The sequence below is a fragment of the Phoca vitulina genome, unplaced genomic scaffold (genome assembly GCF_004348235.1).
Source record: "Phoca vitulina isolate PV1807 unplaced genomic scaffold, GSC_HSeal_1.0 scaffold16, whole genome shotgun sequence".
In the NCBI taxonomy this organism is placed as follows: Eukaryota; Metazoa; Chordata; class Mammalia; order Carnivora; family Phocidae; genus Phoca; species Phoca vitulina.
The window spans coordinates 14,915,530-14,932,034 of record NW_022589719.1 but is presented as its reverse complement, the minus strand read 5'-3'; the positions used below and the strand labels follow the sequence as shown (position 1 = coordinate 14,932,034).

The 16,505-nt window shown below is 48.7% G+C and overlaps 1 protein-coding gene across 7 annotated transcripts in view; it reads right to left on the bottom strand.

Annotated features, from left to right (window-relative positions):
• The window catches only part of LDLRAD3 (low density lipoprotein receptor class A domain containing 3), a 236,660-nt gene that overhangs the window by 149,540 nt on the left and 70,615 nt on the right, over positions 1-16,505 (bottom strand). For 4 of the 7 annotated variants that reach the window (XM_032413911.1, XM_032413909.1, XM_032413907.1 and 1 more), the window contains exon 2: positions 4,094-4,240. The exons of 1 other annotated variant lie outside the window; for it this stretch is intronic. In XM_032413911.1, the coding sequence (XP_032269802.1) occupies positions 4,094-4,181 (88 nt within the window). In that variant the 5' untranslated portion in view covers positions 4,182-4,240. Of the gene's footprint in view, positions 1-4,093; positions 4,241-9,449; positions 10,328-16,241; positions 16,403-16,505 lie in introns of those variants that run through there. 2 more of the 7 variants (XM_032413910.1, XM_032413912.1) reach the window with 2 other exon arrangements.

Here is a 16,505-nt window from a genome sequence, read left to right as displayed (position 1 = left end):
TGGAAATAACAACAGTCCTTTCTTCATAAGGCTTGTGACAATCAAATGAGTTAATATAGCGCCAAGTGCCTGGGACAGGGCAACCCAGAGGAAACTCTCAAAGTATCTCTGCTGTCGTGTGTCTTCCACGTTTTTCTAAAACATCTCTATTCCTTTTACTACCAAAAAAAAAAAAAAAAGTTATTTGAATAAAATGATCATTGAGGGCATTTTATCAACCAAAAGCAGAAATTCACTCAAACTATCCCAAAATGAGCCTCTTCTCTCAAAACCCTAAGGCAGAGGTTCTCCAGATTCACAAGGTGGAAAATTTAATGACTCAACCCGGGTGGAAATTTTATTCTAGTCCATTAATAGATATTTCACAAAGTCAGAAACATGACTAGTAAACAGGCTATGGGAAAACACTCAATTTCTTTAGATAATTTAAAAAAAATAAAAATGAAAATATATAACTTTTCTACTAAATTGGCCAGAAAAAATATTTTTTAGAGATATTACCCAATGATGCCAAGACTAAAATAAAACCAGAATTCTGACACGTTGCCAGCGAAGGAGCACACGCTGATACAAACCTTTAGCAAAACAAGCGGGCACTGGTTTCAAGAACCAAAAAAGGCTCCTGTCCTTTGACCCAGTAATTTCACTTCTGAGAACCTACCCTAAGAAGATCTCTCAAAACAGGAGGAAAGTCATGTCCACCCTCATGTTCACAACATTGAACACTATTTCTAACAGTGGAAAGCTGGAAACAACCTAAATGCCGAATCATGAGTCAATAAACTATATGATACCATGTGAATGGACGGTTTTTGTAACCATTAAAACTGATAGAGAAATATGAAAAAATACATTAAAATGTTAAAAGGTCAAAATGTTACCAGGGAAAAAGATCAAAATATAACACTACATATCCACAGTGATTTCAGCTGGGAAAAGCCCTGAATAAAAACTTCCAAGATGCTAACAGTGGTTCTGTTAGAGGTCAGACTTTAGGTGCGATGTTGTTTTTCTCCTCCCCGTTCCCCCAACTTTTACAGTTTGTGGTTTTTATTATGTTTATGATAAAAGAAAAGTTTCTTCCTGTCTTATGAAAATCCTTCTCACCGCCACATATCCCACCACGACAGAGCTCTCCAGGCTCTTCCCTCACCCTTTGGAAAGGGCAAGAATTCTCCTTTTTTAAGTGTACTATCTTCAAAATGCCAAAGTTATTTCACAGGATACTTGACGCAATCACCTCTCCGTGGCGAGGAAATCAGCCACCTTCACTCTCCTCCCCGTAAGTACCACACTGTTCCAAAGAATCGAAGAAAGGACAAAGAGGTGGCATTTGAATTCCACAGCAGCTGCTCTCAAAGGGCCCTCGGAAAGATGGTGCAGTTGGGACCCTGAAGACCTCAGCGGGGCCCAGCCTGGCTCGGGCTGAAGCCACCGTGTATACTGCCCTCCAGGTGTGGATGAGTTCCTTCAGTGACCCCAAACATTTAAACAGCCACCACAGGGCAATGGGTAGGTACACCACACCAACGTGATGGGACAGGAGGCAACCTCACAAAACAACAATCGTGAAGGCTAAATATGGTCATCTGGCAAAGGGCCTCTAATGTGAAGTAGAAAAAAGCGGGTAACTCCATCACACGTCGCCATGACGACACCTGTCTGAAACAGTATGTATGGACTGACCCATGACTGCTAATGTTTACACACTGCTTACAATACCCAGGCGCTGTGCTGTGCTCAACGTGCATTTAACCTTCACAACAATGCTTACCAGAGCCCTGTTCGTCTCACTTTGGATAGGAAGACACTGAGGCACCAGGAGGCTAAGGCATTCTCATTCAATCCTCCCCAGGGCGAAGGTCTAGAACATCCTGGTAACTTCCCTAAGATCATGTAGCGTGTGATCTGGGCAGAGGGGTGGGAGGGAACACGGGGATATGGACAGTCTACCTCCAGTGTTCATACCCTCAACCCCTGGACTGGGAAGAAATATGTAAGAAATTCAAAACGCAAGTAGAATTTGTTTTAGAAAAGGACCTCTTTTCCTTCCCTCTCTTACCTAAACCTTTTAATGTTCTGTTGTTACGATTTAAAGACAAAAAGAAAAAAAGAAAGGCAACAGAGGAGAGGTTCTTTAATGCGTGTGTTTGTGTGCACGGTTTTTAAAATTATGTTTTGATTGAAACACTAAATAAATGCCAGTCAAGTCTTTATTATGCCTGGGGGTTACGGGTAGGAAATTAGGAGGAAAAAAAAAAGACCGAGAACAGCCAAGACAAGCCTGTTCCAAATCAAACCCAACAGCGCCAGGCTGCTGCCTGCCCCATCTTTTTTTTTTTTTTCTTTTTTTTTTTTTAATATTCTCTTTCCATCACCTTTTCCAGTTTATGCATGAATTCTGAAATCATGGAACTGGACTGACACAAGACACAGAATGTCACAGAGTATCCTAACATCACAAAGCTGCTATTGACAGAGCTGGGAATAAAACTTAAGTCTCAGGTCCAAACCCCGTATGCTTTCATTAAACTGACCCTGTCCTGAATACTCCCGGCTCAGCTACAGAAAATCAGCATTTACTAGAGTTCACAGACACACTGTATTCCAAAAATGCTCATTGAACATCTTCGTGGAGTGTTTAATAATGCTCAAAACTAGACAAATTACAGAGTTCGTGCACACGATCTCATGTGTAACTCAAAATTACAAACGTTACATTTCTAGCAATTTTGAAGACCTGGACACAGAGAAAGCTGAAACAGACATTAATACTTTTTTTAAAATTCTGCAAAAATAAAAATGCATTATGTATACTGGTCTGTTTGGAAAAAAGTCACATGCAATAAACAAAATGAATATTCCCCCCACACACAAAAATATTCCTAATCCACCCCCTCCCAAACCTTCTCTGAAGAGTGAGGGGCAGGCAAGCAGGGATACCGGACCCCACGACAGACGAAGGGCCAGTCTCTGAGTGGGCAGCCTGCCCAAGGGAGTGCATCATGAGGATGGGCAGGCTGGCTCCAGAGGTGGGCTCCAACCCAGTTTTCCTTCCTGTGCGTCAACAGACTGGGCCTCAAATCCCAGTAACAGCTACATGAAAGTTCAAATTATCATCTCCTCAGCCATTTCCTCAGCTGGCTTCCAGAAAGAGAGCAGATTCGGAGCCAGAACACACAGTTCTCCTGTCAGTGAGGCCCTGTGCCCTGGTGCCTGAAGCCCACGGACGAGCCAAACAAGAACCAGTGTCCAGCTGTGTGGTCCCAAGGCAGTGACCCACAAGGGAACCCTGGGCCCAGCACTCTTCAGGTGTCACTCCCGCCTGCCAGGGTGCCGGGGCCGAGCTCACTCTGCAGCGCCCAACTTTGGAGCAGAAGAGAACTACACTCTACAGGGCAGGGAGCGTGATCATCCAACACGCCAGACGCCCTCACTCCCATCCGGTGCCTCCTTTCTTGTAGATCACCACAGACTCAAATCTCATGCATATTTCGAGGGCACAGAATAGAAAAGAGGCTGAAGAAGGAGGTGGGTGGGGAGTATTCTTATCCTGGCGAACCCCCAGCTCCTGGTGGTGCCCATTTGAAGGGGATGCCCAGGCCATATTAGCAGAGCAAAGGGCAGGTGGCAGCAAATTACTATCTACTCGCTACCAGCTCCGTGTGGGCTACTTGGCATGATGCTACGCCTTATTTAATCAGAAAGAACATTTCACAGCGTACAAGACGTGAAAGATGGTTACCAGCCCGGGCCTTGGGGTCAGGCAGCCCTGAATTCAAATCCAGATCTGCTCCTTGCTCGTTGGGAGATACTAAAGCTACATAACCCCCGGGAGTCTCAGAGTCCTCATACGTAAAGCAAAAGCAAGAAAGACAGCGCCCCAGGGTGGGGGTTAGTAGAGCCTGGTGAAGGGGTCCTCTGTTGTCCCTGGCAGAGCTACGGGGTGGAGAGGGCTGGGCTGCCGGCCAGAGCCCCAAACCCACCAGCCTGCGGCATGCGGAGTGCGCAGGGTCTGAGCCAGATCAGGCCCTCATCCCCGCGGCCCCAGGACTTTCCCCCCCCCACCCCGGCAAAGGGCCTGGCCACTCACGGCACTCCTTCTCATCACTCTTGTCGAAGCAGTCGGGCAGCCCGTCACACTGCCAGGCGCCGGGGATGCACCGCCCGTTGCCACACATGAAGTTGCCCGGAATGTTGCACTCGTTGGTGAAGTTGTTCCCAGGGAGCAGCTGGCTCTCTGCAGGAGAGAGGGGACGGGGAGGTCAGACGGGCAGAGGTGGCAAGGAGCCACGCCCTCACTGAACGGGCTCTTGTTCGACGTGGGTCACGTACGTCAGACTTCCGGTGGGCACCCTGACTTCCCTGGGCCTCAGTTTCCTCATCTGCACAATGGACGGACAACCAACCCCACCCCAGGCACTCTAAGAGAACTAAATGGAAAAATATGGGGAATGGCTGTAGCAGGTGCTGGGCACACGGCAGGTGCTCACTGACTTTCTTCTTTCTCTGTCGAAAAACTCGGTAAAACCCAAACATTCTTCCAGGCCATCAGCAGTGGCTAAAAACGAAGGTTCCAAGTCAGGAGTGAGCACTGGGCTCCCACTGCCTCCAACAGCAGGAACTTCGGGCTCCTTCCAGGCCTTGGACTCCGGGACCCTACAACCACTGAATGTTTGAACCTGGGCCAGTCAGCAGGAACACTGGAAGACCATTTCCCTTCAGCCCACCAACCCACCAGAGGTCACATGGGGAGGAAAGGCCAAACTGAAGCTTGAACTCAGGCCTTCTAACCCCCACGGGGGACTCCAAGGTCACTGGACTATTTGCCAAGAGTTCCTGGAGGTTTACAACCAAGCCCCAAGATTTAGATCCCACTCCACTGAGCACAGTCACCAACTGCCAAGGCCCTGACACGAAAGGGCCAAGTCTTAGGCTGGAAAGCAAGCAGGGAAGGCCAAGGTCATGGGGGCAGTGGTGCTGAATTCATCCACCAATGGACCCCAGGGCAGATTTTCAAGGGAGCCAGGATCTGACGGATCTCATCGGTCTGAGCCAGTGTGGTCAATGGCCGGGGGATAAGGAGCCATCTGGAAGTAAAGTTGTCTTAGGGGAAAAGGAGAGAAAAAGACCAGGACCTCCACGGGTCCCTCCTGAATCTTCAATAAGCATTTACTGAACATTCATGACCAGATACCTGTGCAGGTCCTAACCATTTCGAGTTGAACGCTGGGGCTCCCCCCTTCAGGCCAGGAGGGCATGAGGGTATGCTAATGATCTTACTGCCAGGTGCAGAGAAAGAGGGGTGCCCAGATCTGCCTGGGACCAGAAGAGCAGAGCAGGGCCCACGATCCTCTTTCACAAGCTTTACCAAAGAGAAGCATCTCATGCCAGATCCCTGACATGACCTCTGTTTCATGCCACTAGCCTTTGCGTAGCTTATTTTTTTTATTATTATCTTACGTTAATCACCATACATCATTAGTTTTTGATGTAGTGTTCCATGATTCATTGTTTGCATATAACACCCAGCGCTCCATGCAGAACATGCCCTCTTTAATACCCATCACCAGGCTAACCCATCCTCCAACCCCCCTCCCCTCTAGAACCCTCAATTTGTTTTTCAGAGTCCATAGTCTCTCATGCGTAGCTTCTTATTTTTACCTGTGAGTCTCCAAATAAAACCCTATGTACCCTTTCGCATACAACATCTGTTACTCTATGAACTGTTCCCCGACTTCTCCAAGCAGAAATGAGCCCTTACTCTGTTGTGTAGCTTTCATACTACCGAGGCCATGCTAAAAATATTTTACAATGGAACAAGTAGGTAACAACAAATTGGAAAGGACACAGTCACAGGCAAGCAGAACCACGTCAGCCACGGATATTCCTCGTAGACCACCCACCCCACTGCGCTGAATTAATATCCACGTGCATGTCTCTCTACTGAAAATAAGCTTCCGTAGTTCACTGAAGAATTCTAGAACAGAAGCTGTAAGTGAGGAGGGGCCTCACCCTGCCCCAACTACCCACACCAGAGCCCTGAACACCTCCCTGACCCCTCCTCACTCCGCCACACGGAGGGCTAACCCACCCCACCCCCACCAAGCCCCGCATGCCGGTCACAGTGCCACAGGCTCGCCTCCAGCCCAAGTGACCTCCAACCCCTACCAGCATGCCGCCACAGTCTCCCAGCTTGGCCTCCCCGCCCCCCTACCCCCCCGTCCTCCTCTGTGGCCAGCAGGACCTTTCTAAAGAGCAAATCGATCATGACACTTCCTCACTTTGAAAAGCCATTGAATGCCCTCCCCCCCATGTTCTTAAGATAAAGTATAAAACCAGGGCGTTAAGGAAAGGTTCCAGGAAAGAGGTGGCATTTACAGTGGCGGTTGACAGATGGAGAGATGAAACACAGGGCCCTTCAGGCCCGAAGAAAAGAGCGCAGGGAGGCTCAGCCCAGGGCACTGAAGGGGACTGAATAAAAACCGCACAGCTCTGATTGTTAGGGACTGCAAACAGATCGTGCCCGTTTCCCTACCCCAGCACCGGGGCAGACGTGACGCGTCACGGCACTCTGTCCCCTGAGCCCACACTCAGCATTGGACTCCCTCTCAAGACCGGACTCCAAAACACCACCGCCAACCCTGAGAAAAACGTGAAACCAATTCACCACCTTCAGGGAAGAGCAATCGCAGGAGAAGGGGAATCATAGGAGAGAAGCCTGGAGGGATGGCCAGGTGCTGGATCCCAGCCAGACACAGAATGCACAACCCAGAACGCCCACCCATTCCACCTGATGACTCACAACTGCTCTGGGCTTCACCAGCAAGCTCCCTGGGAAGTCTTCGGGGCTCTAGAACGTAACTGTCATTCTGTTTGGTTTGGAAATCACTCACGCTTGCCTTTGTAGAGCTGGCTCCTCGAAGGCAAGCCCCCTGGAAAAGTCACTGCAACTGTGAAATCTTGCTCTAATAAACAGATTTCCGGAGCCAGAAAATCGGTTGGATTAGTTTGCAAAGTGCTTGCTCCCGAGAGTCCATGGGCTGGCGGGACACGGACTTGACAAATGAGAGGGCGTAGAACAGACACTAAATATCCGCCCATGACACATAGGTGGTCCTGCCAGCCACGGGCTTGCGGAGGTTCAGGGGCAGGACCAGAGAACACTCTGTGCTTCTGAGCAACTCCGCGATGCATGCACGGGGCACGGGGCCTTGCGCTCCAGGGAAGTGACCATATCACCGAACTCAAAAGCATGAGGAGCAACCAAGGCAAAGAGAAGTTAAATCCTGTTGGCTCTGAATTTGAAGATCTTCCTTAAACCCATCCGATGTGCTTTATTAAAGTGGCACCATCCCATTCCAAACCGCCATGCTTCTTGTCCCCTTTAAACAGGTGGTTCTCAACAGGGGACCATTCTGTCCCACTCCCCCGTGCCCCCCCCCCGACTCCGGGGGACACAGGCAGTGTCTGGAGACATTTTTGGTTGTGAGTTGAGGCCAGGAAAGCTGCACATCGACAATGCAGAAAGCTGCCCCTCACAACAAAGAATCATCCGGCCTGAAATGTCTATAGTGCCGAGGCCAAGAAATTCAGGAAGTCTGAGGAAACCATTTCTCTTCTCATGCCCCCCAGTTCCTTCTTCCTCGCAGCACAGTGGGATTTTAAAGTGCTACCGATGGCCTCTCAGAGCCCTGATTAATAAACCTACGACTCATGTTGTGGTTTCCACGGCCTGTCGTGATCTGCCCTGTCCACCTCTGCAACCTCACCTCCTTGATGAGGAGTGTCCTCCCAGCACCGAGGACTCCGCGCACGGCCACCTGCTGACCCCGTTCCTCCGCCCACCCTTCACCTGGTGTTACAGGTTCAACTGTGCGCCCCACCCCCATTCAATATGCTGAAGTCCTATCCCCTAGTACTTCAGAATGTGGCTATATTTGGGGACAGGGTCTTTAAAGAGGTGATTAAAGTAAAATGAGGTCATGCGAACAGGCCCTGATCCAACATGACTGGTGTCCTTATAAGAAGAGGTGAGACACAGACGCGCACAGAGAGACCACGGGAGGACGGAGGGAGAAGACAGCCATCTGCAAGCCAAGGAAAGAGGCCCCAGAAGAAACCAGCCCTACCCCAACCTTGAGCTCAGACCTGTGCGGAAACACATTTCTGTCGTTTGAGCCAGCCACTCTGTGGCACTTTACTATGGCAGCTGAAGCAAACTCATGCATCGGGCTGATCTTCTGGCTCGTCCTTCAGCCCTCGGCTTTCCATCACTTAATAGCCAGGACCTCTTCATCGACACCCAGTCTAATGCGGGTCCCCCTGGTTTTTCACTCTGACAGTGCCCTATGTTGTCCTTTATCCCATCTGTGCTTTCTGCCACGTCTACACTCCCTCCCCACCAGGCTGCACCCTCCAGAAGGCAGAGGGGCGCCATTTCATTCAGCGCATCCCTGGCCCCAGGCCCCCGGTAGGTCCTCAGCAGGTGTCTGTGGGTGCTCTAAGAAGAAAACCAAGCGTTCGGTTATGATTCATTCCCACCCCTCACACTCTTCCTTGCAAAGTTCCATCCACTCCCTGCCTCATCCCCAAGAAAGCGAGTGGGATCTGGACATACATAGTTAAAAATAAGGAATATAGGGGTGTCTGGATGTGTGCAGGTAAATTACTACCCCTTCTGCTTTAAAAGAGATAAGAAATCTTTCCAGCCCGACAGCAGGACTTTCTAGTGGCTGAAATACTTATCCCATCTCAGTGTCGTGGGATACACTTAGAATTCAAAAAAGACAAGCATTAGCACGCAGTTGGCTAGCTGGGGTTTCTCCTTCTCCCTTTTCTTTTTTCATTAAGCTGAAAAATGAAAGAGTTGCCCATTTTCACTGCAGCACATCACTTAAACTTAAAATAACTCCACCATCTGCACCAAGAACGAAAAAAAAAATTCCAAGTCCTCCCCCAGCGGGCAAAGGCAAACATCCTGCTGCAGCAGCTTCTTCCAAAACTTCTGGCACCCACAAATTTATATTTGATGAGGGGGCCAAGACTGGAGCAACTGCAAAATCTCAAGACAGCTGCTGCATCCACCCAAACTCCCCTTCTGGAACGTGCACTGTTAGTGATGTCGACTTTTCCAGCTGAGAAATGGGAAATCTATTCTACCTGCCGGGGGCCTCCACATGCTCTGCTCTCTCCCTCCACTAATCCCCACTGCCGGGACGCTCCTGGCCACGATGCAGAGCAGAACTGACATCTGCAAGCTATCGACAGGCCCTGCCTTCCGATTTCTGTCCAGCTGCCTTCGTTTTTATCCTCCGTCTCCTGGCAATCCGGTCTGCAGGCTCAAGGAACAACAACGCAAGACACAAACATACGTACGGACAGCTCCGCATGCTGCTTTCAGCTCTCAAATAGAGCTGCCCTAAAACCTCCCCGCAGAATTAACACACCTCTTCCCACTGCCCGGTGCCAACAGGCATAACGCTACGGGGCCACTGGAAACCAGCATCTGTTTTCCCGTTGACTCCCTTCTTCGACATGCACAGACGTTCCATGTCCTGGCAAGATGCAAAGCACCAAGGGAGCTGGTCTGCCGTGATTTGTTTGTAAACATGCCTGGAAAATCCCCAAAGGTCCCCCGGACTCCACACTGCTCCACGTGGTGGCATCCGGAACCAGACATCTGTCCCAAGCACAGCCCAGAGCCATTCTGCTCTCATCAGACAAATGGCTTCCTGCTGAGCTGCCTATGGGCTGTCATCAGAAGGGAGCTCAGCGTGAGGGTGAGCCTCTGGCTTCCAGTACCTACGCACAGCCAGGTCTCTCGCTCTAACTCTGCACACAGCTCTGCCCCGGGAGAAGAGGCCAGTAGCCCCAAACTCTGCCTACCCATCTGTTCAAGGAAGATACAGCCCAGGGAAACTGGTGAGAAGGTATAAAATGTCTCATTTACACAGAATCCACATTTACACATAAATGCATCCTATTTACACTGACACTGAAGGAAGATCAGGTGTAATTTTGCTGCAGGAACAACTGATGGATGGAGCAAGTCACCTGAGCAGCGAGTGAGCCTAGCTGTCTGCCTAGCATCTGCACTTCACACGTTTCTTATTTGCTCTTCGCAGGAAATGCAAAACAGCAACCCCTACAAGATGATAAATGCTTTGTTTCCTTCCCAAAATGAGTTAGCAAAGAAAGCCAATGGCCAGTATTGATGGGGCAAGCAAAGAGAGAGTGAAGAGGTCTAGGAAAAGGACAGCTCTTCACCAGGAAATAGCTTTATAAATTATTTTTGTCCCATATTTATAGCTTCATTAAGGGCCTGAAGCTGTTACTTCATTTTTTAGTTATGCTTCATTGCATTTCATGAGGAAAATTATGTAGGAATGGCATTAATGTCGTGGGGATTTGCAGAGCCTTCAGGATGCAGCCCCTGCAAGGTCCACGGTCCACAGCTCGGCGGGGCGGTGGGGGTGGGGGGTGGGGTGCTAGATGGCAAGGATGGAGGGCGAGGCTCCTCGTGGTGCAGACCCTCAGAGGTGGGCACGGAGCCCCACCACACCCTGCTCCTTGTCCCTCCTTAGGCTCCCCTTAAGAGCCCTTAAGAAATTGGTTATTACTGGTTATTACTGACTTTCCCCTAGGGAAGATCTAACTAACATCTTCTACTGCAGCGCTCAACACACGGCAGGAGTCTGACATCAGTTCTTCTTATTCCTTTACAACAGCCCTATGAAACAGGCAGTCCGTTTTGCAGACAAGGAAACAGAGACTGAGGAAGTAACCTGCCCAAATTCACAGAGCTAGCAGCCGGCACAGAGGTCTGTAAACTTTTCAGGCCAGGCCGCAAATACTTTAGGCTGTGTGGGACAGGAGGCCAAGTTAAAGATATACAGGTACTTATATAAAAGGAGGGGAAAAAAGATTCCACAAAATTTTTATTGGTGAAATTCAAAATGTTCTAATAATTGAGAACAATTTTCCATAATATAGAGCTACTAAAGAGAAGAAAAGAATTTGCAGGGGGGGGAGAGGGGCAGGTAACATTGCACTTGACTAAGGTTCAAAGTTAGTGTTCCCTATCATCAAAAGCTACTGCAAATGTTGAATTTTTTTCACCGTTTAAAAATGTTAAAACCATTCTTAGCTGACCTGCTCTCCCTGTGGGGTCGGCAGCTAGTGAGGTGCCAGGCACCCTGCACACGCTCCGTAAACACCTGCTGACTGAAATAGGCATGATGCATCTGGCCCCTTCTAATTCTGACCCTCTCACGTTCTGCGACTTTATCTAAACCCTACTTGAATCCATTTATATTTCCAAAATACAATGGGTAAATGAGATCGGGTCTGCAGACACTTCTGAGCACACAGGAGGAAAGGGACAGAAGTGAAGAACCACCAGATGAACTCTTATGCACACCGGTGCCCTCGCCAAGGGCCGACTGCAAGTCAGGCCCAGGGTGTCGGGCCCCGGTGAGAAAGCCTTCTGTCTTTTTAGCTTTGCAATCAGCAGCAGCAGGAAGTGCAAATCGGGCAGTGAAGCTACTCTGAAGGACGAGACAGGGGACAGCTTTATGACCAATTTTATCAGGCTTGCCGATAAGCCAGGCTTAAGAGAGGGCCAATCAACCCTGCACTTAAGCACCTCTCAGAAACAGCCACAGGGTCAAGAAGGATTCTGCTCTGACCCCAGGTTCAGCTCAGCCCTATCTGCCCGGGGATGGCTGTCATAATCCCTATAGTCCCTGGGGACCATTCTGCAGCCTACCTTGCTCAGCACAGAGACACCTAGGCAGGGTCAATGTGGAAAATGAAAATACCAAACCAAACCAAGGCATCAGGCCAGAAAAGCAAAATGAGCTTCATTTAGGCTGAAAATCATATCTTTATGAACTCAGGGTAAGGAAGGATTTCTGAAATAAGACTCAAATGCAGCATAGACCGTATAAAGACTGATAAATACGACCACATTAAAGTCTAAAACTCCTGGTCAACAAAAGATACCACAAACAAACTTAAAAGGTAAGCCACTAACTGAAAGACTGCATCTGCCACATTTATGACCCACAAAGATCACTACCTAGGATGTTCCAAGACTACATCAGGAAATACAAGCCACCCAATAGGAAACAGGACAGAGCGTATGAACAGGTACTTTCACTGATGAGAAAACTCAAATGTCACTTAATATATTCTCGAGCTCACTTGTAATCAAAAAGTAATTAACGGAACCAGAAAGTTCTCTTTCACACCCATCAGACTTGCAAAAATTTGAAGTCTGACATTTTCAAGTGGTGAGATGATGGGGAGCAACAGGAACTCACACACATGGCGGAGTAACTCAGTAGAGCAACCCGGTAACTTCTTGTGAGGCGGAAGATGCTGCTACCCTTTGACCCCACCAATCCTCTTCTGGCACATACCCCAGGCCCGAGGAGAAATGCACGAGAGACAGCAGCCAAGAGAACCTTCGCTGTTGGTACCGCTAGGATATAAAATTGCAAGACAAACTGAATGTTCATCAAAAGGAGAATGGATGAAAAAATCAGGACACATTCATACAATGGCATACTACCCAGGGCTTCAATGTAACAAACTGGGGTGGCATGAATCCACAAGCTGAGAAACCTAATGCTCAGTGAAAAAAAAGCAAGTTGCAGGGGCACCTGGGTGGCCCAGTCGGTTAAGCAACTGCCTTCTGCTTGGGTCATGATCCCGGAGTCCCGGGATCAAGTCCCAGGATCGAGTCCTGCATTGGGCTCCCAGCTCAGTGGGGAGTCTGCTTCTCCTTCTGACCCTACACCCTCTTGTGCTTGCTCTCTCTCTCAAATAAATAAATAAAATCTTAAAAAAAAAAAAAAAGGGTGCCTGGGTGGCTCAGATGGTTAAGCGTCTGCCTTCGGCTCAGGTCATGATCCCAGGGTCCTGGGATCGAGTCCCACATCGGGCTCCCTGCTCCTTGGGAGCCTGCTTCTCTCTCTCTCTCTGTCTCTCATGAATAAATAAATAAAATCTTTAAAAAAAAAAAAAAAAAGCCAGTTGCAGAATATCACTAAAATCAAGCTGGAAAACTCCAAGACTTTAATGGATAAATACAGATGCAAAAGTATTTCTTTTAGGGGCGCCTGGGTGGCACCATTGGTTGAGCGTCTGACTCTCGATTTTGGCTCAGATCATGATCTCAGGGTCGTGAGATTGAGCCCTGTGTCGGGATCCACGCTCAGTGGGGAGTCTGCTTGAGATTCTCCCTCTGCCCCTCCCCCACACGTTCAAGGGCGTGCTCTCTTTCTCTCTCTCTTAAAAAAAAAAAAAAGTTTTTTTTTTAATGTACAGGAAAGAAAAATAGCAAATTCAGGGGAGTGGTTACCCTCTGGCAAATGGGATCAGAGGGGACATGATGAACTTCAAATGCAAGATTTCTTTCCTTAAAACAATCTGAAGCAAGCATGACGGAGTATTAGAATTCAGTGGAGCCGGGTGGAAGGCACAGGCTTTGTGTTATTCTTGGTACTTTTCCCCGTCCTTCAAAAAAATGTTTCATTAATAAAATTTATTACAAAGAACAAAAAATATGCTAATATTTGAGGAAAATCTCTGAAAGACATATGGAACCATTTACCACTGATATCCTAGCTTCAAAAGCCCCATCAACTATAAAAGGATGAGAGATAAAAGGGGGCAAGTGTTCACAGTGGGGAAAAAAGAGCCAATGCAAGGACATCCATCTGGGAAATTCGGTCTATCATGAGCTCTTTTCATTTGCTGAAGGCAGCAACAGTCGCAGAATAGTAGCAGCAAATTGTGGAGGAAAAAAAATACACATGTCTCATAAGATAGATTTACCCACCCAACTCGTTAAGCCATGACATTCCGAAAATAAAAATAGCAAGGCCCAGCCAGAAGGTCAGATATTCTTTAAATACTAACTCCCTGAGACATCGGGGTGGGTGAGGCTGTCTTTCTCAGAATAGCCCGTGCCATCTGCCCCCTCACCCCTCCACGAGGGGCTGCAGGAGGCCAAGCAAAGAGGGGCCCGGCTCTGATCTGGCCCGCCCAACCACAACTGCCAAATGCCTGACTCTCTATAGCTGTGTGACTTCAGATAAGTGAGCTACCCTCTCTGAGTTAAAGTTCCCCACTTGCAAAACTGGGGTAACCCCACCTCCTGGACAGGGCTGCTGAGGGATAGAGAGAGAGAATATCTATACATATAATAGATAAAGGGATAAAGTAAATATAATAGAGTAGTTGGCGGATACTTGGGGTTCAATAAACCGGACTGGTATTGGTTACTCCTTCCTTGCCTCCATGCATTCTCCCTGACTCTCCTCATAGAGCTGGTACTGACTGACACTGGTACTCAGAGGCCGGGGCCCTTTTCTCTACCTGCCTCCCTGGAAAGGGCACAGCCCGGGCAAGTGGGGCTGGCTGCCTAAGAGCGCATGTCACCTAGGCGCAAAAAAAGGAGACTTGGGGGAACAGACCCTGGGTTCTAAGAACATAGCTAAGGAGCTCACAACGTGACCTTCACTGTGTCTCTTCTAACACACACCAGTCTCAGTTTGCTAATTCCTAAGAAACAAGTAGCACTTCTTGGATCATCCCTAGGGATCTTTAAGAGCAGCCAAACTATAAACATGACTCCACCCTTCGGGACAACGTGGTTATGACGCAGGTCAAAAGAGAAAGGTACGTGGGCTTCACCATCAGGATCTGGAGGACTTGCTCCGCATCCCCAGGCCTCAGGTTTCCCATGTGTAAAATCAGGCAGGAACAGATGACGTCCAAGTTCCTTTTTAACTCTCAACTTGCTATTCCTGCTTCTGTGGACACAGACCCAGTCCCCATGGCAGGCAAACACTGGCCATCTGCCTGTCCTAGATACATTCCTCAGCATTTAAAAATAATACCTGGGATTACATAGAGCTCCTCCCCTACAGAACCGAAAACATCCCCGCGAGGCAGGTACTCAAGGCACTTCCTCCTTTTTCAGTACAGAGGGACTTCAGACCTAGAGATCAACCAGCCCGTCAAAAGGCAGGTTCCCACACCCTGGGAACCCAAGAGGCTCTTGCCTGTGCTCGGACACCGCCCGTCCCATCCACCTCTGCAACTGGAGGAAGTCACCTCCAGGGCACCCGGAATCAGACCTGCCTCCCGTTCCCTAGGGACTCAAGGGCCTCTCGGGTTCACTCTGATCATCCACTATCTTCTATCATGCCTCAGCAAATGGACGGTGGCTTGGCTTCTCACTTCCGATCAGGGGAGGAACTCTGCCAGGGAAATCACAAACGCCAGCCTGTTACCACCAAGCAAGGGCGGAATACATACTAACTGGTACGTCTTCTTAAATTTTCTTAAGAGGTTTAATCCATTAAACCAGTCCAGCCAGCTTCTACAATCTGCTCACGCGGGCACACTCCCTCCGCTCGGGGCACAAAGACAGGCTCTCCATCACGAGGAATTAGCTGACTTCTTGAGCAAATGATGTTTGTACATCTAGCAAGTGCCAGAGTTAAGCAGTATTTACTGCTGGCATCCCCGCCTCAGTATGCACATCCAAATGAGCACGGCTTTCAGAGCGAGCAATTTACCTTCTAGAGAGACTTGTTGGAATTGGTAAATCAAAGGGCTGACACTGTGAAGACTAACCTGTTTGGGTTTTCCAGATTGCGGAGGGTAGCTTATGACGACGGTCCGGAAGAGAAATCGAATTAAAGATGAAAGAGGGATTGCCTCGCTCAGGTCAGCCCAGGAGCCCACAAACTCTGAATTCTGATTCCACCCCTCCCCAGCTCAGGGAATGGCTTTACCCTCTGGGCCTCAGTCTCCTCATCTATAAAATGGAGATGGACCAAATACAACCTTGCCAAGCTCTCTGGGCAACCCAAGGGCTGTTCTGGCCATCTGGTACCAGAGTCACACAGGGGCAGAGCTGAAAACATCAGGGGTCTTGGTGTGTTCCCCTCACACCAGAAAACCTAAAATAACTTAAAAGTCAGCGGAAGCTTCTGGGATTTGCACACATTTTATAAGACAGCATGCAGACAGAGGACATAAGATGAGCCAGAGTTCACTTGTTAGAGTTATTATTATTCACTATTAAATAATTACCATTACATAAAGGCTAGATGTAATGTAGGCACGTAATATGCCATTTGACACAAGACATACTGTTCTAGTGTAGTTAAAGGATTAATAATTAGAGGAAGGGTGATCTCAAGTATAAAGGGACCCACCTCAAACTGTACACAACAGAATCCCACCAGGCAAGAGGAGACATCAGAAGGAAGCTGCTCGTTGATAAATGATTTTCAATAAATTGAGTGTGCCCCACAGGGAGGCTCCGGCTGAGGCTTCTACAGCGCTCCACGAACAGAGGCAGCTCAGCACCGAGACACTGGGAAGAAGTCCGAGGCCTGATGAACCCAAGACCATGACTAACCTTTCAAAAGGTGCAAATCCTCTAGTCTGCACCATCTTCAATCCCCGGACACCCAGCT